A 24,058-nucleotide genomic window follows, 5' to 3' on the forward strand; every position below is an offset into this window, starting at 1 on the left:
ATCTATTCAGCTCCTTTTTTATTTTATTTTATTTTTTTAAGCTATTTTCGTTTTTTTCCCCATAAACCACCAATTCAGACCCCCACCACCACCACCACCCCCCTTGTGATGCGTCTCAAATCTCACTATCACTCAAAAGAGAACAGGATAGATCTATTCAGATACTTACCACTTTGCTAGTGCCTCCAGCCACTCCAGAGGCTTTGAAATTATCCATGATTATACACTGCTGCATACTGTCTAATTTCCTATGTTTGATTGCTATGTGTATATATTAATGGCACTCACGTTGAGCTATATCTGTACTGTGTGCTGGACTGGTGTTTTTCCCCCAATATAGGCCAGGCCTCATATTAAAAGCTAAGTATTATCTCACCAGACACCTTCCAGCTGTGGATCTTTATCTTCTCCAGTTGGTGAAGTGAAATGAGAAAAATATATAGATAAAACTATTGTTTAGCAATAGAAAACAGAAAATTGCCATGTGCGTATGTATTCACCCCTTTGCTAGGAAGCCCGTAAAAAGCTCTGGTGCAACCAATTACCTTCAGAAGTCACATACTTAGTGAAATGGTGTCTGCCTGTGTGCAATCTAAGTGTCACATGATCTGTCATTACATATACACACCTTTTTTGAAAGGGTCCAGAGGCTGCAACACCTAAGCAAGAGGCATCACTAACCAAAGACTGCCATGAAGACCAAGGAACTCTCCAAACAAGTAAGGGGCAATGTTGTTGAGAAGTACAGGGTTCGGTTATAAAAAAAAAATCAAAATCTTTGATGATCGCCAGGAGCACCATCAAATCTATCATAACCAAATGGAAAGAACATGGCACAACAGCATACATGCCAAGAGACGGCTGCCCACCAAAACTCGCGGACTGGGCAAGGAGGGCATTAATCAGAGAGGCAGCAAACCCAACACATCACATCACCCAAAGAACACCATCCCCACAGTGAAACATGGTGGTGGCAGCATCATGCTGTGGGGATGTTTTTCAGCCGGGACTGGGAAACTGGTCAGTGTTGAGGCAAAGATGGATGGTGCTAATTACAGGGATATTCTTGAGCAAAACCTGTACCACTCTGTGCGTGATTTAAAGCTATGATGGAGGTTCACCTTCCAGCAGGACAATGACCCTAAACTCACTGCTAAAGCAACACTTGAGTAGTTTAAGCGAAAACATGTAAATGTGTTGAAATGGCCTAGTCAAAGCCCAGATCTCAATGCAACAGAAAATCTGTGGTAAGATTGCTGTTCACAAGTGCAAACCATCCAACTTGAAGGAGCTGGAGCAGTTTTGCAAGGAGGAATGAGCAAAAATCCCAGTGTTAAGATTTGGCAATCTCATAGAGACTTATCCAAAGCAACTTAGAGTTGTGATTGCCGCAAAAGGTGGCTCTACAAAGTATTGACTTTAGGGGGTGAATAGTTATGCACATTGACTTTTTCAGTTTTTTTGTCGTTTTTGTTGTTTGCTTAAAAAAAAAAAAACATCTTCAAAGTTGTGGGCATGTTCTGTAAATTAAATGATGCAAATACTTTTGCAAGGCACTGTATGTCTTTAGTTGAAAACTAACCAAATCCCCCTCTCTTGCTCTGGTTTTTTAATCAATTCATTTTCAACTCAAAATACCAAAATACCTCTCTTCAGGCCCTAGAAGAGTACTGTAAATATAATGATACCTCAGCCCCCAATATCTGGTGTGCCCTCAAAGCTTACATTTGTGGCCACTCTATTCTCCATTAAAGTTCTCTAAACAACCAGTCTTACTGCTAGGATAGAGCAAGATGAATAAGTGCACTCCAACAGGAGCTATATAAACGGGAATGATATCTCTATGAATGAGCTTTATGCAGGTTAAAAGCTGAATATTACTGGCTTAGTCATAGACCATGTACCCTTTTAGCCACCCACCTCAAGCATGCTCAAACCAAATTGTGGATTCCATACATTTTTAACCATGCCAAAAAGATTTTTGCATTTTTTGAACATATATACAGTTGCAAGAAAAAGTATGTGAAACCTTTGGAATGATATGGATTTTTGCACAAATTGGTCATAAAATGTGATCTGATCTTCATCTAAGCCACAACAATAGACAATCACAGTCTGCTTAAACTAATAACACACAAAGAATTAAATGTTACCATGTTTTTTTATTGAACACACAATGTAAACATTCACAGTGCAGGTGGAAAAAGTATGTGAACCCCTAGACTAATGGCATCTCCAAGAGCTAATTGGAGTGGGGTGTCAGCCAACTGGAGTCCAATCAATGAGATGAGATTGGAGGTGTTGGTTACAGCTGCCCTGCCCTATAAAAAACACACACCAGTTCTGGGTTTGCTTTTCACAAGAAGCATTGCCTGATGTGAATGATGCCTAGCACAAAAGAGCTCTCAGAAGACCTACGATTAAGAATTGTTGACTTGCATTAATCTGGAAAGGGTTATAAAAGTATCCCCAAAGGCCTTGCTGTTCATCAGTCCATGGTAAGACATATTGTCTATAAATTGAGAAAGTTCAGCACTGCTGCTACTCTCCCTAGGAGTGGCAGTCCTGTAAAGATGACTGCAAGAGCACAGCGCAGACTTCTCAATGAGGTGAAGAAAAATCCTAGAGTGTCAGCTAAAGACTTAAAAAAGTCTCTGGCATATGCTAACATCCCTGTTAGCGAATCTACGATATGTAAAACACTAAACAAGAATGGATGTCATGGGAGGATACCACAGAGGAAGCCACTACTGTCCGAAAAGAAAACATTGCTGCACATTTACAGTTTGCACAAGAGCACCTGAATGTTCTACAGCAGTACTGGCAAAATATTCTGTGGACAGATGAAACCAAAGTTGAGTTGTTTGGAAGAAACACACAACACTATACATGGAGAAAAAGAGGCACAGCACACCAACATCAAAACCTCATCCCAACTGTGAAGTATGGTGGTGGGGGCATCATGGTTTGGGGGTGCTTTGCTGCATCAGAGTCTGGACGGATTGCTTTCATGAATTCCCAAGTTTATCAAGACATTTTGCAGGAGAACTTAAGGCCTTCTGTCCACTAGCTGAAGCTCAACAGAAGATGGGTGTTGCAATAGGACAACGACCCAAAGAATAGAAGTACATCGACAACAGAATCGCTTAAACAGAAGAAAATACGCCTTCTGGAGTGGCCCAGTCAGAGTCCTGACCTCAACCCGATTGAAATGCTGTGGCATGACCTCAAGAAAGCGATTCACACCAGACATCCCAAGAATATTGCTGAACTGAAACAGTTCTGTAAAGAGGAATGGTCAAGAATTACTCCTGACCATTGTGCACATCTGATCTGCAACTACAGGAAACGTTTGGTTGAAGTCATTGCTGCCAAAGGAGGTTCAACCAGTTATTAAATCCAAGGGTTCACATACTTTTTCCACCTGCACTGTGAATGTTTACATGGTGTGCTCAATAAAAACATGGTAACATTTAATTCTTTGTGTGTTATTAGTTTAAGCAGACTGTGATTGTCTATTGTTGTGACTTAGATGAAGATCAGATCACATTTTATGAACAATTTGTGCAGAAATCCATATAATTCCAAAGGGTTCACATACTTTTTCTTGCAACTGTATATTCTCTCTCTGTATTGCTGACATAGATTTTACCAATTGGATTAAACTGAGTATTAAGAATATCTGACGTTTCTGGATGGCAATCACCTTAAGTCTTTCGCTGTGTATCTCAATTTCGTTTATTCTCTTCTAAACTCAAGACCCTGTTTGAGATGTTTTTGACAATCCTTGGCTAGGTACAAAAGGCATACCTCTAATTTACTCAGCCATGGGAGAAATGCAACAAACTCCACAGGTTCCTATTTGATTAGCTGTGAAAGGGCCTCACTATTGACCCCTTTCCTTGGATTTCTACATTTACCCTTCCCGTTGCTTTATCTCATTGTATTACCCATCTGGAAGCTTCAAGGAAAATAATATATTGCTGGTATATGACTTCACATAGACTTTTGTTAATCTAGACACAGTCATCAAATGAGTGCTGGAGATGTTATAATGCAATTGGCACTCTACTGCTATTCAACCATTTTAGGCACAAATCCGAGCCCTTTTAGATTAAGTACTCTTGTATCCAGTGCCTTGATCGCCTGCTCTTGCCTTACTCCGCATATGCATATCAGATCATTCCCCAGTGGATAGAAAAATTACTTATCATAATTTATCCTCTGCAAAAGATAATTTGCAGTCCCAACATGTCTTGCACTAATACGATTATCAGGAATACATGGAAAACCAGATTATTGGACTGGCTGGACTGTTTGAAATGCAGTCAAACTCTAGTTCATTAACTGATATTCATAATTACTTTGATACCTGAATGTGTGTCATTGTTTACCGTATATGGATGTGTTTGGGTCACTTCTCATTTGTCTATTTAATACAAAGTTTGAGAAACAGAATGCAGTGGCGATGCTTAATACTTCATTTATATGGGACTACTGAGTACGACACTCAGAGCCTTCACTGGCAGTCCCCTAGAGGACTGGAAGTGAAGAGGAGTGGCACTGGCAGTCTCATGGAGGACTCGGGAACCTACAATTACATGATTACTGGGGTTCCAGCAGTCAAACCCTAAGCAGTCAAACACTTAGCCCCACTCCTATGTATAGGGGTTATGTGTTATTAGTGGGAAAAAAAACTTTAATGACTCTTTAATGATACTTTGAAGAACTGCATATAGAAGCCCACACTATAGCATCCATATGCCCTAATATGTGCTGATAGGAAACCCTTTAACTGATATTAACTGTTATTATTATTTATTATTAAAGAAGCATTCATTCCATGGCGCTGTACATATGATAAGGGGTGCAGATACATAATACAAACAATTGCAATAAGCATAAACAAGACGAGTTACAAACTGGTACAGAAGTAGAGAGGGCCCTGCCCACAAGGGCTTACAATTAACACAATTAACAATTATATATACCATACTGTATAAATGTTTTAGGCAGAGATGTAAAAAATGACGCAATGTAATTTTAATTTTAAATATAGATGTGTTAATATTTTATTTCATCGATTAACAAAGCACAAACCAATATTTGGTGTGACCACCCTTTGACTTCAAAACAGCGTCAAGAACTAACCAGATCTTCTGTGGATTTAGGCTTGCTCAAATCCTTCTGTCTCTTCATGTAATCCCTGACAAACGCAATGATGTTGAGTTCAGGGCTCCTTGGGGGCCATATCTTCACTTTCAAGACTCCTTGTTCTTTTTTACTCTGAAGATAGTTTTAATGACATTGGACATATGTTTAGGATGGATCATTTTACTGCTGCAGAATAAATTTGGAGTCAGACACCTCCGTGATAGTATTGCATGATGACTAAATATCTGACTGTATTTATTAGCTTTGAGTACTCATTCTTACTTTGCAACAAGTTTTCCACACTTGCCTAAAGCTTTTGCACAGTAGTGTACTTCTGTAGAATTAAATTTAGAACTAACCAGCTTTCGTTTTTTTTATCCAAACCAATTAAAATAGTGACCCAATATTAGTTATAGCTTTGGTCTCCCCTCCATTGCAAATACATGAATGCTGACAAGCCGTGCACAAACAAAACTTGTTTGTCCTAGCTTCTTCTTTAGTGTACTTTTAGTCAATGCAGGCAGGGAAATAACCATATATGATAACATATAATTTTTAATCAAGTGTGGGAATGTTACATGATGAAGAGGCTGCTTATCAGATCTAAAGTCATTGAGACTCTTTCTTCCATGCAAAAATACAAAAACATATCCATTTTATTTTTAAATAGTTTAGATTGCAAAATCTTCTATAACAGATCATGGAAAAAAACTGAAAAGTGACAGGACTCCTGCACACAAGCGCGTGCGCCCCATGGCCGTGCTGCAGCCCAGAAATTGCGGGCCGCAATGCACGAACACTGACCGTGGGGCAGCCACAGTGGATCGCTGTCACAACCAGACAGCTGAGAAGCTCTGACAGAGGCCTTTCAGAACCTCCTCCTTGAGTTCTCTTTGTTGTGCTGTTCAGTTCCTCATCTCATTAGCCTCTCTCAGCTGTCATGGAGTTGGAGTGATTGCATCCCTTTAAATTCCGCCCCATAATGCATTACTGGGCGGCTTATACTTCTTCCTGGAGTGTGTGTGCATGCTGATCTTGTTTTCCTGTCTGCTACAAAGTTAAGTGCTGAACATTTATCTGTTATTTTCTGTTTGCTGGATCCAGGTGACCCTGACTCCCTCCGTGTCTGGTGTAGGGAGCCGATGGTCGTGTCCCCTCACTATTGTAGGGAGTTCAGGGGTTATATAGTCGAGGTACGTGGATATGCAAACTTTCACATTTCGGATCTTTGCATAGGCTGAGCAGCCAGGGAAAGTCTCAGGTCTTGTGCAAGGGTCCCCCTTTTGATTCCTTAGCTTTGGATCCACTCAGTCATATATGCATGTTGCTTTGTCTTGTTTCCTGTACACCGTCCGTGACATTATAAGCCGCCAGAACCGTCTCAAGCATGGATCCGGTTTCACTTTTGGCTGAACGCTTCCAGGGTCTTTCATTGGAGGTAGCTGATCTCCGTAAGACTTTTTCTCAGCTTCAAGTGACCGGTTCAGCTTGCGTTCATGAAGTTTGTTCTGAGCCTAAGATCTCGCTCCCGGATACGTTCTCCGGGGGTAGTGAGAATTTTGTGCGTTTTAGAGAGGCTTGCAAACTCCATTTTCGCCTTCTTCCCCATTCCTCTGGTGATGAGGAACGGAGGGTGGGGATCATTATATCGCTGCTCAGGGGTAACGCTCAGTCCTGGGCCTTTTCGCTGCCGGAGGGGGCACGGCCTCTCCGTTCAGTGGATGAATTCTTTTTAGCCCTGGGTCAGATATATGATGATACGGATCGTTTTGCTCTGGCTGAGTCTAGACTACGTCTGTTATGCCAGGGTAAACAATCCGCAGAAATATACTGCTCAGAATTCCGGAGATGGGCAGTTGATACTGGTTGGAATGATGCTGCACTCCGAAGTCAATTTTGCCATGGTCTTTCAGAGGGATTGAAAGATGCATTTGCCTTTCATGTGAGACCTATTTCTTTGGACTCTGCTATGTCTCAGGCCGTTCGTATTGACAGGCGTCTTAGAGAGAGAGGAGAGATGTCCCCGTCCTGTCATACTCAGTCCCAGGACAGTGCAGCGGTCCCATTCTGTGCGCAGGGGTCTCAGTCACTGTCAGCCCCTTCTGAGCAGGAGCACATGCAGCTGGGGTTGATTGCTTCTGACAATAGAAGATTCAGCTCGCATGGGAGGGTTTGTTTTTGTTGTGGAGGTATAAATCATTTGGCAAATATTTGTCCCTCTAGGAGATTCAGGCAGTTTTCTGGGAGTAATAAAGAAACAAACAGGAAAAAATCTTTTAAAAATGTTCCGTCTGTTACTATTGGCAGGGTTGAGGCGGAAATTGAAGGTTTTCCGTTTGCTTGTAGTCCCCGTTTTGTCCTGCCGGCTAGGGTGGCGCTAGAGAGCAAGAACAGTTTTTGTGAGATTTTTGTGGATAGTGGAGCAGCTGTCAATCTCATTGATAATCAATTTGCGATAACTCATCGTTTCCAGGTGCGCACTTTGGGAAAGGATATTCCTGTTTTCGCTATTGATTCCGCTCCGCTTTCTCAGAAATCATTAAAGGGCATAGTTCACAATATCCGTTTAATTGTGAGTGATGCTCATGTTGAGGATGTGTCATGTTTCGTCCTTAGCGGTTTGCCTACACCTCTAGTGTTGGGGCTACCCTGGCTCACTAAACATAACCCCACCATTGATTGGCAAGCGAGGCAAATAAATGGTTGGAGTGACTTTTGCAGAGAGAATTGCCTCACGACATCTGTTTCTGAGGTTGCTACTAAGACTGTACCATCTTTTCTCTCTGAATTTTTGGATGTCTTCTCTGAGAGTGGAGTTCAGGATTTGCCCCCGCACAGGGAGTACGATTGCCCTATTAATCTCATCCCAGGCGCCAAACTGCCTAAATCTTGTTTATACAATCTTTCCCAACCTGAGAGGATCGCTATGAGTGCTTATATCTCTGAGAGTCTGAGAAAAGGACACATACGACCCTCGAAGTCACCTGTTGCCGCTGGTTTTTTCTTTGTTAAGAAAAAAGATGGTTCTTTAAGACCTTGTCTGGATTTCAGGGAGCTGAACAGTATCACTATTCGTGACCCTTATCCGCTTCCTCTGATCCCGGACATGTTTAACCAGGTTGTTGGGGCTAAAGTCTTTTCCAAATTAGATCTAAGAGGGGCATACAACCTGGTCAGGGTCAGAGAAGGAGACGAATGGAAGACGGCCTTCAATACCCCTGAGGGCCATTTTGAGAATTTGGTTATGCCTTTTGGTTTGATGAATGCCCCAGCCGTTTTTCAGCATTTCGTGAACAGCATTTTTTATCATTTGATGGGAAAATTTGTATTAGTGTATTTGGATGACATTTTGATTTTTTCTTCTGATTTCAAAACTCATAAGGAACATTTACGTCAAGTCTTGCTCATCCTGCGGGAGAATAAATTATATGCGAAACTGGAAAAATGTGTGTTTGCGGTTCCAGAAATTCAATTTCTGGGGTTCCTTCTCTCCGCTTCTGGTTTTCGCATGGACCCCGAGAAGGTCCGCGCTGTGCTTGAGTGGGAGCTTCCTGAGAATCAGAAGGCGCTGATGCGGTTTTTGGGCTTTGCCAATTATTACCAGAAGTTTATTTTGAATTATTCCTCTATTGTTAAACCACTCACTGATATGACCAGAAAGGGGGTAGATTTTTCTTCTTGGTCAGTAGAGGCGCGTAAGGCTTTTTCTAATATCAAGGAGAGTTTTGCTTCCGCTCCCATCTTGGTGCAACCTGATATTTCTTTACCCTTCATAGTTGAGGTTGATTCTTCTGAGGTGGGTGTGGGGTCGGTCTTGTCTCAGGGTTCCTCTCCTGCCAAATGGCGACCGTGTGCCTTTTTCTCGAAAAAACTCTCCTCCGCAGAGAGAAATTACGATGTGGGAGATAGGGAATTGTTGGCCATCAAGTTGGCTTTTGAGGAATGGCGCCATTGGCTAGAGGGAGCCAGACACCCTATTACCGTATTTACTGACCATAAAAATCTGGCCTACTTGGAGTCAGCCAAGCGTCTGAACCCGAGACAGGCCAGATGGTCTTTGTTCTTTTCTAAGTTTAATTTTGTGGTCACGTTCCGCCCTGGAGTTAAGAATGTGAAGGCAGATGCCCTGTCACGTTGTTTTCCGGGAGGCGGGAATTTTGAAGACCCGGGTCCCATTTTGGCTGAAGGTGTGGTGGTCTCTGCTCTCTTTTCTGAATTGGAGGCAGAGGTGCAGGCAGCCCAGTCAGAGGCTCCTGATCTTTGTCCTCCTGGGAGGTTGTTTGTGCCTCTCGCTTTAAGACACAAGATTTTTAAGGAACACCACGATACGGTCCTTGCTGGGCACCCGGGGGCAAGAGCCACACTGGATCTCATCGCTCTGAGAGTCTGGTGGCCTGCGCTTCGTAAGTCGGTTGAGGGTTTTGTGGCAGCCTGCGAGACTTGCGCTAGTGCCAAAGTCCCTCATTCACGGCCATCAGGTCCTCTCCTTCCCTTACCCATTCCTTCCCGTCCTTGGACACATCTGTCCATGGACTTTATAACGGACCTGCCTCGTTCCTCGGGGAAGACTGTGATTCTGGTGGTGGTGGACCGTTTTAGCAAAATGGTGCATTTCATCCCTTTTCCTGGTTTGCCCAATGCTAAGACGCTGGCGCAGGCATTTATTGATCACATTGTCAAATTGCACTGTATTCCTTCAGACATAGTCTCTGATAGGGGCACGCAGTTTGTTTCCGGAAGGCTTTCTGGAAGGCTTTCTGTTCTCGCTTGGGGGTTCGGTTTTCATTCTCTTCTGCTTTCCACCCGCAGTCAAATGGCCAGACAGAGCACGTCAATCAGAATCTGGAGACATATCTGCGCTGTTTTGTGGCGGAGAATCAAGAGGATTGGTGTTCTTTTTTGTCCCTTGCTGAGTTTGCTTTAAATAACCGTCGTCAGGAGTCCTCTGATAAGTCACCATTTTTTGGTGCATATGGGTTTCATCCGCAGTTTGGGACTTTCTCGGGAGAGGGGTCTTCTGGTTTACCTGATGAGGACAGATTCTCCTCGTCTTTGTCATCTATTTGGCAAAAGATTTAGGATAATCTAAAGAGCATGAGTGAGAGATATAAGCGTGTGGCAGATAAGAGACGTGCTTGGTCCGGACCTGAATGTTGGTGATCTGGTGTGGTTGTCTACCAAGAATATCAAATTGAAGGTTCCCTCCTGGAAGTTGGGTCCTAGGTTTATTGGGTTTATTGGGCCTTACAAAATCCTGTCTGTCATCAATCCTGTTGCCTACCGTCTTGATCTTCCTCAGACTTGGAAGATCCATAATGTTTTTCATAAGTCCTTATTGAAACCTTATGTTCAACCCATTGTACCCTCGCCTTTGCCTCCTCCTCCGATTATGGTTGATGGGAATCTTGAATTTCAGGTCTCTAGGATTGTGGATTCTCGTCTTGTCCGCGGTTCTCTTCAGTACCTTGTTCATTGGGAGGGTTATGGTCCTGAGGAGAGGATGTGGGTCCCAGTGACGGACATTAAGGCCTCTCGTCTCATCAGGGCTTTCCATAGGTCCCATCCTGAGAAGGTGGGCTCTGAGTGTCCGGAGTCCACTCGTAGAGGGAGGGGTACTGTCACAACCAGACAGCTGAGAAGCTCTGACAGAGGCCTTTCAGAACCTCCTCCTTGAGTTCTCTTTGTTGTGCTGTTCAATTCCTCATCTCGTTAGCCTCTCTCAGCTGTCATGGAGTTGGACTGATTGCGTCCCCGTGGATATGCAAACTTCCACCTTTCGGATCTTTGCATAGGCTGAGCAGCCAGGGAAAGTCTCAGGTCTTGTGCAGGGGTCCCCCTTTTGGTTCCTTAGCTTTGGATCCACTCAGTCATATATGCATGTTGCTTTGTCTTGTTTCCTGTACACCGTCCGTGCCAATCCTGGACACATTTCCCTTTAAAGGACATGTTCTATCTTTTTGCGGAAAGGAAGTATGGGACGAAACCCCAGGGAAGCACTCTGTAGTGCTTACTTAGGGTTCCGTTCCATGCTTTCGTTGCACACCATTTTGCATCTCCAGATTTGCAGACCCATTGAAGCGAATGGGTCCGCATCCGTGATGCAGAATGCCCACGGAACGGCGCCCGTGTATTGCATAAGCGGTCCACAGCACGGGCACGGGACACCTACGTAGTGTGCAGGAGGCCTTACTCTTTAAATTATAATTAGGAAGCCAGGCTAAAGGAATTCAGAGCAAGACTTAACTATAATGAATTCAAGCCAGAAACCCCAAATGTGACATTTATTAAGTCTCTCATTGGTGGCACACATTATATTTCTTATCCTCTGGCAGTGAAAAGATTAACCATGCATGTGGCTTACCATGTTCCCTGTATTTACTAAGATTTAAACTGCTTAAAGTCTAAACCATAAACTGCTTATATTGCTTTGTCCTTATTTCCCTAAAGTCAGACATTCCCCGATATTTGTCCCAGTAAACAAGATTTTTGTACGGCTGTTTTACTGCTGGGAAAATGTAGCATACTCATAAGAAAACACCGTTTTCTAACAAATAAAGCCACAAGTCAGCCACAGCATTTTTTGAAACTAGGTCAAAAAAACTAAATTACAGCCAGTGTTTCACAAGAGGCATTTAACACATTTGTTTTCACAGTGCTTTACCTTAGTGCTAGTATACAATAAATAAATAAATAAATAAATAAATAAATCTGAAGTCTAACAAATCCCCCAAACACTCCACAGTGTTTCAAATGAGCTAAACAGAAAGATGTCATCCACTTTATGACACACCAGGTAGAAGAAATGGTCAAGCGTGGCCAACCTCAGGTTATCAATGTGCTTATTGAAGTTATTCAATGCTTTTTAGATTTTTATTGGATACTTTATAAGATCTATTTATTGGAAACTTTGTAAGGCTGAAAAATGACAAACAGTCCAGCATTTTATCCTTTAAAGTTGATTCAGAGGAAGGCACTACAAATCTGGCAATTAAAATAGATCCCTGGATCAATAACACTTTTCGAGGAAATCTAGTAACTATAAGTTGCATTGTTAGGGCTATATTACACTGCCTGATGCTCAGGCAGTATGAACTCTGATGGATGGTAACACATCCATCGGCGCTCGTTTTCACAAGCCTAAATACCCAAATCGATGCAAAGTGAATGTGAGGGTAACGATTGCTACCGCAATCGTTCCTCTCATATTTGGTTCTGTTGACTATTGGCAGCACGTCTCTGATTACACAGGGAGATGTGCAGCCGATAATCAGGCATCTTTCATCCTGATAAAAGATACCCCTCAGCCGACTAATGAGCATTTGCTCGTTCATCAGCTGCTTGATTATCAGGAAAGGATGTTCTTCTGAATGCTTGTAAATGACAAATATCACAACACTCCAAAACTCCAAAAATATATCTAGGTCCTTCATTTAGTGAGTTCACCATTCCAAGCTCCTCTGGCAGTGCTTCACTGTTTCTATGGTAAAAGACTCTCTTCTAGGCTGGTGTAGAAACCTACAGGAGACAAACTTAAGATATCATCCTGAAAAAGTCATATAGTCAATTTCTAATGTAGAAATGGAAAGAACAGCTTCTAATATACAGGGAGTGCAGAATTATTAGGCAAGTTGTATTTTTGAGGATTAATTTTATTATTGAACAACAACCATGTTCTCAATGAACCCAAAAAACTCATTAATATCAAAGCTGAATATTTTTGGAAGTAGTTTTTAGTTTGTTTTTAGTTTTAGCTATTTTAGGGGGATATCTGTGTGTGCAGGTGACTATTACTGTGCATAATTATTAGGCAACTTAACAAAAAACAAATATATATACCCATTTCAATTATTTATTTTTACCAGTGAAACCAATATAACATCTCAACATTCACAAATATACATTTCTGACATTCAAAAACAAAACAAAAACAAATCAGTGACCAATATAGCCACCTTTCTTTGCAAGGACACTCAAAAGCCTGCCATCCATGGATTCTGTCAGTGTTTTGATCTGTTCACCATCAACATTGCGTGCAGCAGCAACCACAGCCTCCCAGACACTGTTCAGAGAGGTGTACTGTTTTCCCTCCTTGTAAATCTCACATTTGATGATGGACCACAGGTTCTCAATGGGGTTCAGATCAGGTGAACAAGGAGGCCATGTCATTAGATTTTCTTCTTTTATACCCTTTCTTGCCAGCCATGTTGTGGAGTACTTGGACGCGTGTGATGGAGCATTGTCCTGCATGAAAAACATGTTTTTCTTACCTTGCAGACTTCTTCCTGTACCACTGCTTGAAGAAGGTGTCTTCCAGAAACTGGCAGTAGGACTGGGAGTTGAGCTTGACTCCATCCTCAACCCAAAAAGGCCCCACAAGCTCATCTTTGATGATACCAGCCCAAACCTGTACTCCACCTCCACCTTGCTGGCGTCTGAGTCGGACTGGAGCTCTCTGCCCTTTAACAATCCAGCCACGGGCCCAGCCATCTGGCCCATCAAGACTCACTCTCATTTCATCAGTCCATAAAACCTTAGAAAAATCAGTCTTGAGATATTTCTTGGCCCAGGCTTGACGTTTCAGCTTGTGTGTCTTGTTCAGTGGTGGTCGTCTTTCAGCCTTTCTTACCTTGGCCATGTCTCTGAGTATTGCACACCTTGTGCTTTTGGGCACTCCAGTGATGTTGCAGCTCTGAAATATGGCCAAACTGGTGGCAAGTGGCATCTTGGCAGCTGCACGTTTGACTTTTCTCAGTTCATGGGCAGTTATTTTGCGCCTTGGTTTTTCCACACGCTTCTTGCGACCCTGTTGACTATTTTGAATGAAACGCTTGATTGTTCAATGATCACGCTTCAGAAGCTTTGCAATTTTAAGAGTGCTGCATCCCTCTGCAATATATCTCACTATTTTTGACTTTTCTGAGCCTGTCAAGTCCTTCTTTTGACCCATTTTGCCAAAGGAAAGGAAGTTGCCTAATAATTATGCACACCTGATATAGGGTGTTGATGTCATTAGACCACACCCCTTCTCATTACAGAGATGCACATCACCTAATATGCTTAATTGGTAGTAGGCTTTCGAGCCTATACAGCTTGGAGTAAGACAACATGCATAAAGAGGATGATGTGGTCAAAATACTCATTTGCCTAATAATTCTGCACGTAGTGTAGAGTGTAGTCAGGATTCTAAGTCCATAGAACAGCCTAGTCCTTCATCTGTTGAATGGAAGTTCCTGTAAACAAAGAAATGGACCCAATCCATGTGTGTGAAAACATATTCATTAGTAGTTAACCTAGCAACATTTCTGCTTTATTATGAACCTTTATAGGCCAAACACAAATACTTCAGTTAGACCGTTCCTAAGTTCAGTCTTAGGAAATAGGTATATTTTCTGTGTCAGAATTCAATAACTATAAATACATTCAATGATGTTGAGGTCCAGGCTCAGGAGTGGCTGGATCTTTCTTGTCAGCAACCTAACAGCTGCTATTTCTATAGGTACATCTTGGATCTCACAACAGTGTGCTTAGGATTGGTACTGCGGTACTGAATCAAAAATTGTACTTGCAAGCATTGATTGTCTTCCTTGAAAAAAGCAAAAAATAAATAAAAAATCCACCTCCAGATGTTAGAATATACATCTCTAAAATCTAAAAGATGCTCCACTATATTTTGCCGATGGTAGATGTGATGCAAAACATTATTGCTTCAGTGGTGGAAATACTACTCAATAATATGGTCATTAGTGCATAGCAGCTAGCACCACATCATTAATCTGTATGAACTAAGGCTCCATTCACATCTGTATTGAAGGCTCCATGGAGTCTACATGTCAAAGTCTGTCAAAAGTGCTAGAAAATATAGCGCAGCATGTAGCCATATTTTGTCCAGTAAAATAACAGACACCATGGCAGAAACCCAACAAACCCAATTAAAGTCATATGATGTATCCAGCAACACTGTCTTTGTTATTGTTCTGCTCTTATGACAACACAGATGTGAACAAAGTCTTGAGAAGGTTTTCCATGATAATTAAAAAATCTGGAAAAGCCCCTGAACGTTCTAAAGAAAAAATAATAATGATGGGACACATTTATTAAGACTCGCGGTCTTAACACCTAAGCTGGCGGTGGTTCTGCTGAAGTTATGAACTTCGGCGGGTCCCCTGCCACTTCTAAGGCTACTTTCACACTTGCGGAAGAGAGATCCGGCAAGCAGTTCCGTCGCCGGAACTGCCTGCCGGATCAGGCAAAATGTATGCTAACTGATGGCATTAGTAAGACTGATCAGGATCCTGATCAGTCTTAAAAATGCCTGATCAGTCGAAAAAATGCATTGAAATGCCGGATCCGTCTTTCCGGTGTCATCCGGAAAAACTGATCCGGCATTTATTTTTTTCACCTTTTTTTCAGTCTGCGCATAATGGAACGACGGATCCGGCATTCCGGTATTCTGAATGCCGGATCCGGCACTAATACATCCCTATGGGAAAAAATGCCGGATCCGGCGTTCAGACAAGTGTTCAGTTTTTTTGGCCGGAGATAAAACCGTAGCATGCTGCGGTTTTCTCTTTTGCCTGATCAGTCAAAACGACTGAACTGAAGACATCCTGATGCAAACTGAACGGATTACTCTCCATTCAGAATGCATGGGGATATGCCTGATCAGTTATTTTCCAGTATAGAGCCCCTGTGACGGAACTCTATGCCGGAAAAGAAAAACGCAAGTGTGAAAGTACCCTAAATGTAACAACAATGATGGCCAGAGGGTAGAGAAAGGCGCTCATAGGGTGAGTATGTTCAATAAGTGGAAAATCCACCAAAAAAAGGGTATTGTTTGCTCACCTTTTGTGGTTGCACCTAATTGGGTGCAACCCCAGTGACGGTTGTTTGTGGACGGTTCACAGTTGGTGCAGCACAGATCTCTCCAAATCCCTTGGGTGGGAGCCACCCCACCACTCGGGTTAGACAGTGGGAACAATAAGAAAGGACGCTTGACTGTTTCGGTTGAACGTATGGAAAGTAGGAGGCGCACTATCACAACTGGATGATTTGTATTGTTCAGGTTTATTGGTAGACAACGCGTTTTGGGGTACTTCTGACCACTTTCAAGTTGGAGGTTTTTAGGTTGTTGGTCAAAAACCTTATGACAGTGGTGCCTGCAGCACGGCTGGTGTATCGGCAGCACGAGGTGAACGCTGACACACGTCTACCAATAAACCTGAAAAATACAAATCATCCAGTTGTAATAGTGCGCCTCCTACTTTTCATACGTTTGACCGAAACAGTCAAGCGTCCTTTCTTCTTGTTCCCACTTCTAAAGTAAGACAGCTTCCTAGCTGTCTTACATTTAGATCTTTTTCTATGTCTGTCCCCTTTCCCACCCACACCACTCCCACTTTTTTACACCTAGCGTGAGTGGGGAAAAGTCACAGATTGCGGCGCAACTATCTGCGCCTGAAATACACCTAATATAGGCATATTTCAAATTAATAAATTACCCCTGATATACTTCCCTCTTTGTCCAGTGCTGTTCTATGCACCACCAGTTCAATCCTCCTGTTGCTATTTGCTTACAAACCTCAGTAGTGATGTGCTGGTAAGCTCCACCTCAACACTGCAGCAATAAAGCGCTCTACCACTAAGGAAAGTGACTGTGGCAGTCGCGTGCCATACACCTGCACACCACTGTGTACATCATCGCTGCAGTTTGAAGACATAGTTAAATGCAAAGCTAAAATGGATGACATAAGCACGTATGATTGCTGCAGGTTCCAGCAGACAGATATCCGAGCTTATTATCAAATACAAAGGAAATATACAAAATAGACAACTTCTATATATATCTAACCATATAGGTCAATCAGAAACCTAAGAATTCATGGAAACACAATGTAACAGCACTCTGAAAACATAGATTATATGAACTAATGCGATGTTCACTATATAAAATGAATATGAGGTAATTGGCAATATCATTTGTGCCCATCCACCACTGCAAGGTGACCTTTTTTGGACCGGAACCTACTCTATATGATACCTTTCCTTGTGCCAACTGGCCTCAGTCAGAAATCTATAATTGATCCAACAATCAAGGCCCCATGCACAATCACTAATAATCACTGGTTCCTTGTCATGTTAGAACAAATATGATTTTGGAATTTTGTTATTTTAATGCTTGAGAGATTAGTGATTTAATTGGCTTGTCATCTTGTGTTTCCAATGGTCTGCTCATCACGTCTAGAGACCTACTGTTTATTTCTGATGGTTTAGTAGACTGGTTAGACTTCTTTGCATTGCTGATGTTTCATAATCCTTTGTATGCTGCTGTCACAAAAAAGGAAAAGCCAACGTAATTATTTTTTTTGGGAGTGTAATAAAATAAAGAGAAAGATAAAACAATCATAGGATTTGAAAAATGTTGTATTTCCATAAATAGATAGAATGTGATTTAAATGACTATTATGAACTGTGCCAAAATACTAAAGTCTAATTTTTGTATTTTCATAACAGGGAGGCCAAGACAGCCCAGATTCTTTAGGTATTGGAGTTTTTGGGGAAAACCTGTTCCCACTTGCTAGTATTCCCGGTTCCCCAATACCTGATCGCTACCTGTGTGAGATTGACAATGTCTCATTAACTCCAGCAGAGTCATGGGACAGCTGGCTGAAAGAAGAGAGTAACACAGGTAGAGTCTTTCTTCTAGAAGAAAATGATTTTTCGATGCACTGGCTTCTAAAGCATTTCAATAAAAATAAAAATGACTGCTTGTTTTCAGACAAATTGTAGAATGAACACAATGCTTGTGGAGTGGCGCTGACCTTTAGATAACAATGTTTCTCTGCAAACTTAATGTTCTAGCAGTTTGTCCACCAAACATACAATAACACAGGTTCTAGCCTTTCAGGCATTTTTTTCTTTGATTCTAAATTAATACACCGCATTCACGGCAACACAGTGGTTTATTCGCAGATTTTTTTTATCATTTTGTAGTCCTTTTTTTCCTACACTGAGACTACAAATTGAAAAACGGACTTAAAAATATAAAAGGAAGACGTCTTATGTTAAATCTACATAGAGCTACATAATCTGCACCATAGCCTCTAGGCATTATATGAGGCAATCTGAGTAGTAAAGTGTTATATATCAGTAATTATCATTATTTTAGCTATTAATGTCATAAAGAACAAATGTGATATTATAAGTAGTGCATTTCATTACAGCATTTTGCTATTCTATCTGGTGCCATTATTAAGCAGGATAAGTACGGTAATTCTTAAGAGCAGTTATAAATTTAGACACCACATGCCTGCTACGTCAGGCTCCTTCTATTAACTTGGCCAGGACATATAGCCATATAGGTTATATAAATAAACCTACAATGTTAACCTCAAGTAAATTTTAAACCGTAATCTTGTAACTACTTTCCAAATACAACAGTGCGTACATGTTCAGCTTGCGATACAGTGTCCAAGTGATGTAGGAATATTATAGGCAAAATCATATACTGGGCCCCAAGTAATAACAGCAGTTTCTAAATAATGCTGCCAAACACTGACTAAAGAATTGTGTTATATGATGCCTAATATTAGTCCCATATAGTGCATACATAGTAGAACCATATCATTAAAATAATGCCATAAACACCACATAAGTAATGTCAGCCACAGTGTATAATTTTAAAGGGGTTTTCCGGGATTTTGACACTGAAGACCTATCCTCAGGATAGGCCATCAGCATCTGAACAATGGGTTCCAACACAAGGGACCTCCGCCGATCATCTTTTTGAGAAGGCACCGTGATTACCAAGCACAGCGACGTACATTGTATAGCAGTATAGCAGTAGCCTTGAAGGAATGTTCAATTTTGAAATATGATGGTTCATCAAGACTATGACCATCATTTGATGGTACTGCTCTTCATTTTGACATTTTGACTATTTCTAGGTCCACCTAAGGCAGAACTAGCCATTCTTTATCTTATGCACTCTAAAGAAAACAAAAGGTTGGATAACGTGCTTAGCATTTGCCACTTCCACTAGATGGTGATTCTAAAAACTAGAGAGGACCTTCCAACAAATCCACAGCTCACCTAGCTGCAATAAGGGAGCTAACACCTGTTCCACCTAAACAAGTATACAATGATACAAGGGTGTATTGGATTAGGAAAGATTTTAATAATGAATGCTATTATCTTAATACCTGTGCTAAACAGCATTTGGGCATTTCAAAAAGGGAAGTAAAAGGAATACTTAAATGTGTGAGTTTCACATCAAAATCTTTTAAATGAGATCATAGTAACATAGTTTATAAGGCTGAAAAAAGACATCTGTCCATCCAGTTCAGCCTGTTATCCTGAAAGTTGGTCCAGAGGAAGGCAAAAAAAAAACATCTGTGAGGTAGAAGCCAATTTTACTCACTTTAGGGGAAAAAAAAATTCCTTCCCAACTCCGATCAGGCAATCAGAATAACTCCCTAGCATCTCTAGTAACTATAACTTGTAATTTTATTACACTCCAGAAATACATCCAGGCAGGGGCATACATAGAAATCACTGGGCCCCATAGCAAGAATCTAAATTGGGCCCCCATTCCCCTTTTATAGCCCCTCCCACTACCAATTCAGGCCTCTCCCTCTGTTTCATGAACTATTCTTGCTGCTGCGTTTTATAATTTATGTCATCAGGGCCGGATTGGGATAGCAAAACAGCCCTGACAAACAAAAGAGATATAATAGATGCAGCGTGTACAGATGTATAGTATATACAGCAGTGTACTGTTATGTGAGGTACGAGGTATAATATATGCAGTGTGTACAGGTATATAGTATATACAGCAGTGTACTGATATGTGAGGTATGGGGTATAATATATAATATATGCAGTGTGTACAGGTATATAGTATATACAGTAGTGTAATATGTGAGGTACAAGATATAATGGATACAGTGTGTACAGATATACTGTATATACAGCCTGTACTGATATGTGAGGTACAAGGTATAATAGATACAGTGTGTACAGGTATATAGTAAATACAGCAGTGTATTGACAGCTGGTACCTCACATATTAGTACACTGCTGTATATACAATATATCTGTACACACTACATCTATTATACCTTGTACCTCACATATCGGTACACTGCTGTATATACAATATATCTGTACACACTGCATATATTATACCTCATACCTAACATATCAGTACACTGCTGTATATACTATATATCTGTACACACTGCATATATTATACCTCACATATCAGCACACTGCTGTATATACTATATACCTGTACACACTTCAACTATTATACATCGTACCATACATATCAGTACACTGCTGAATATACTATATATCTGTACACACTGCATATATTATACCTCATACCTCACATATCAGTACACTACTGTATATACTATATACCTGTACACACCTCATCTATTATACCTCATACCTAACATATCAGTACACTGCTGTATATACTATATATCTGTACACACTGCCTATATTATACCTCATACCTCACATATCAGCACACTGCTGTATATACTATATACCTGTACACACTTCAACTATTATACATCGTACCATACATATCAGTACACTGCTGAATATACTATATATCTGTACATATTGTATCTATAATACTGTGTAATATATGCAGTGTGTCTGTGTATATGTGTATATATAAAGATGAAATAACGAGGCAGCACTTCCAGCTTTTGGTGTACGGGTGAAGACCCCAAACTTTAATCCAAGCGACGTTTCGGCCTGCTCAATGAGGCCTTTATCATATATATATATATATATATGTAGAGAACGGGACAGCACTCCAAGACTTGAAAAGGATAGAAATCTTTATTCACCCATGTGAAAAATAGTAGCAACGTTTCAGCTCACAACTGAGCCTTTCTCAGGAGAAAGGCTCGGTTGTGAGCTGAAACGTTGCTACTATTTTTCACATGGGTGAATAAAGATTTCTATCCTTTTCAAGTCTTGGAGTGCTGTCCCGTTCTCTACATATATAAGAAGGTTGAAGCTCATTCCTTTGGACAAAGCACCTGAGCCAGCGTACTGGTGCCGCCGAATCCTCTTTTTTGTTACATATATATATATATATATATATATATATATATATACACAGAGCAGTGTATTGATGTGAGACATACAAGGTATAATACTGTAGATGCAGTGTTTATAGAAGTATGTGGTCAGTTATATATATGATGGTCACTGTGTGTGTGAAGTATTATACATCAGTGAGCAATGAGTAAAAACAGGGCGTTGGGGGAGGTAAATGACGAGAAGTGGAAGAATACCTTTTACCACTCCATTCCAGTCTGTATGGATCGATGCAGAGCTGATTGTGAACTTCTAATACTTGCTGTTAGGGGTTGAAGGACCTGTGATGAATTCATCACAGGTCCTGGCAGATGTACCTTTCAAACATAGGAACTACACCATTTTTGGTGCAGTTCCTTTGCTAGATTCTGCAGGACCTGTGATGTTGAAGATGATTTCATCAGAGGTCATGGCAGATGCACTGTTCTAACCTGGGAACTACACTTTACACTGTGCAGGTCCCTTACAGGACCTGTGATGACATCATCAAAGGTCCTTTAACTTTAGAAAGATAGACAGAAAACAATTAGGGGGTGGGGCCTCTCCTCCACTTCGGGCCCCTATTTCTCACGGGCCGCATAGCAGCTGCGTGGTCTGCCTATATGGTAGGTACGCCACTGCATCCAGGCCCCTCTTGAACTATTTTAGTCAATTCACCATCACCACCTCCTCAGGCAGAGAGTATATAGTCTCACTGCTCTTACAGTAAAGAATCCTCTTCTATGTTTGTGTAGAAACCTTCTTTCCTCTAGAAGAAGAGGATGTCCCCTTGTCACAGTCATGGGGATAAATAGATTACGAGAAAGATCTCTGTAGTGACCCCTGATATATGTATACATAGTTATTAGATCTCTATTTTACTTTTTCACTTTTTATACCCAATTTTATCTCCTCCAGTTTCTTCTCAGCCGTGTCCAACAGACTCATTGATCCCCCTCTTGCCAGTCCCTGCAGAGTTCTTTCATCCATCTATACCTACTACAGATGCTGATCCAGAAGACCAATCTCTCAAGAAAAGTCTCCCCAAACTTTCTCCTCCAGAATCTTGGGCAACACTACGTTCACCTGATGTCAGCTGCTCACTTCTTAGACAGGTACGTTTTGGCCCAAAAGGACGTAATGTATACATGTGAATGAACATTGTTCATCAGTAAATTGATTATATTCCTCTTATTTCAGACAACAGAAAGCAATTCATCAATGGAAAGTGGTAGCCCTACCTCTGAAGATAGCCTACAGACAACTCTTGAGGATAGTTTAAATCTAAGTGACTCTCCCCAGTGCACCTTGGATCTCCCTGATCTCCGTGTACCTCCTACATCACATCGTACCACCCTTCCTATTTCTTCACTTTCCATGGTACAGAGAAGAAGCAACCGCCCTAGCTTTGCACTTCAGAAAGTTCGCAGGCATCAGCGGAGCCACAGCAGTGGCGGCAGCACTAGTCCTGGATGTACTCTTCATGACTCTATGGACCCTTCTGATGAAGAAGGGGCAGGAGGAAGCCTAAGAGGAACAAGCGAGCCCTCAGAGACTTTTAGCAGTTTATCCCTCACATCCCTCTTTTCGCCACCTCCCTCCTTAACACCACCTGGTGGTGTAATGAAAAAATGTAGCAGCGTAAATAGTCTATCTGTTGCTTCCTCTAGGGTAAGAGGAGCAAAGCAATTTTACACAGTTGATCCACAGGGCTTCCTTTCAATGCCATCATGGGTGATGGATTTTTACCAAACTTCTGCTCCCTCAGAGAACCAAGAGAAACGTAGCAGTTCCACAAAATTACCAGCTGCGGAAAGAGGGATTCCTACCAGTAGTGTCTCAGGAAATGTGGATTTTGGCAATAATAGTCGAAGGAACAGATGAGTTTTTCTTATTTTTTTGTGTTTTATTTTTTGGGTGGGTGGCAGGTCAGTTTCCTGAAGGATGATTTCCTAACTCTGTCATGGGGGGAATAGCTCCCAAACAGATGAGCAGGAAACGCTACATTACCTCACTGTGTGAGCCAGCCAAGCAATGCAACCGGAGAGATGAGAGGTAAAGTTGGCTGAGCTCTCAGGCTCTGGAGTGGAAGAACCGCAGTACTGTAACCAGCCTCTTGGGCTATCACATATAGTATATAATACATATATATATATATTATTTTATTTATACATATATTTTATTTTTACTCTTGCTTGGGACTTCTTGAAAGTTTGTATTATGAAAGGTATCTTTGTGGCAATACAAATATTTGGTGGAGGAGAGTTAATGACCTTGATTTTGGTTAAACATTGATGTTCTTTTTTGTGAATCCCAGGCATACAATCAAATTGTATTACCTACTTTTCGGAGGGATTACGCTTAGGGACATCCTATCTATTGGTCAGTGTCTTAGGCTATGTAGTCAAATTGTTGACAATCTGTTGCAAATTCATATTCCTAACCTAAATCATGATGTTTCTACTGTGCCCTGGAGAAATGATTAAGCAGAATTAAGCAGTCAATATCATGCAAAATACTCAGTTTTACTCCTCTAGTGAAATGCTAAATTTTAACTTTTGGTGTTATGAAGTATACCAGTTTACCCACATTTGTACGATCAAATATGTACTTGTCATTGCTGAGTACTCTTACAGGCTCACTTTATGAAGTTATTTGAGATATGCCATCTAAGTATTCCCATTATTCACAGAGAACCTTTGGCTTTTCAGCACAAGCCAAAAATGAAATAGACTTCAATGTATTGTGGATGTGATTACATTTAGGCAGGTTATAATGATATAGCTGGTCAACAGTGACTGAGTAT

General features: G+C 41.2%; 1 protein-coding gene across 1 annotated transcript in view; it reads left to right on the forward strand.

Annotated features, from left to right (window-relative positions):
* The window catches only part of CACNA1I (calcium voltage-gated channel subunit alpha1 I), a 917,463-nt gene extending 894,327 nt beyond the window's left edge, over positions 1-23,136 (forward strand). The window contains exons 34-36 of the mRNA XM_044301221.1: positions 17,665-17,839; positions 22,171-22,367; positions 22,453-23,136. Of these exons, the coding sequence (XP_044157156.1) occupies positions 17,665-17,839; positions 22,171-22,367; positions 22,453-23,136 (1,056 nt within the window). The remainder of the gene's footprint in view (positions 1-17,664; positions 17,840-22,170; positions 22,368-22,452) is intronic.
* The last annotated feature ends 922 nt before the right edge of the window (positions 23,137-24,058 follow it).

This window comes from Bufo gargarizans, chromosome 7 (genome assembly GCF_014858855.1).
Source record: "Bufo gargarizans isolate SCDJY-AF-19 chromosome 7, ASM1485885v1, whole genome shotgun sequence".
NCBI lineage: Eukaryota > Metazoa > Chordata > Amphibia > Anura > Bufonidae > Bufo > Bufo gargarizans.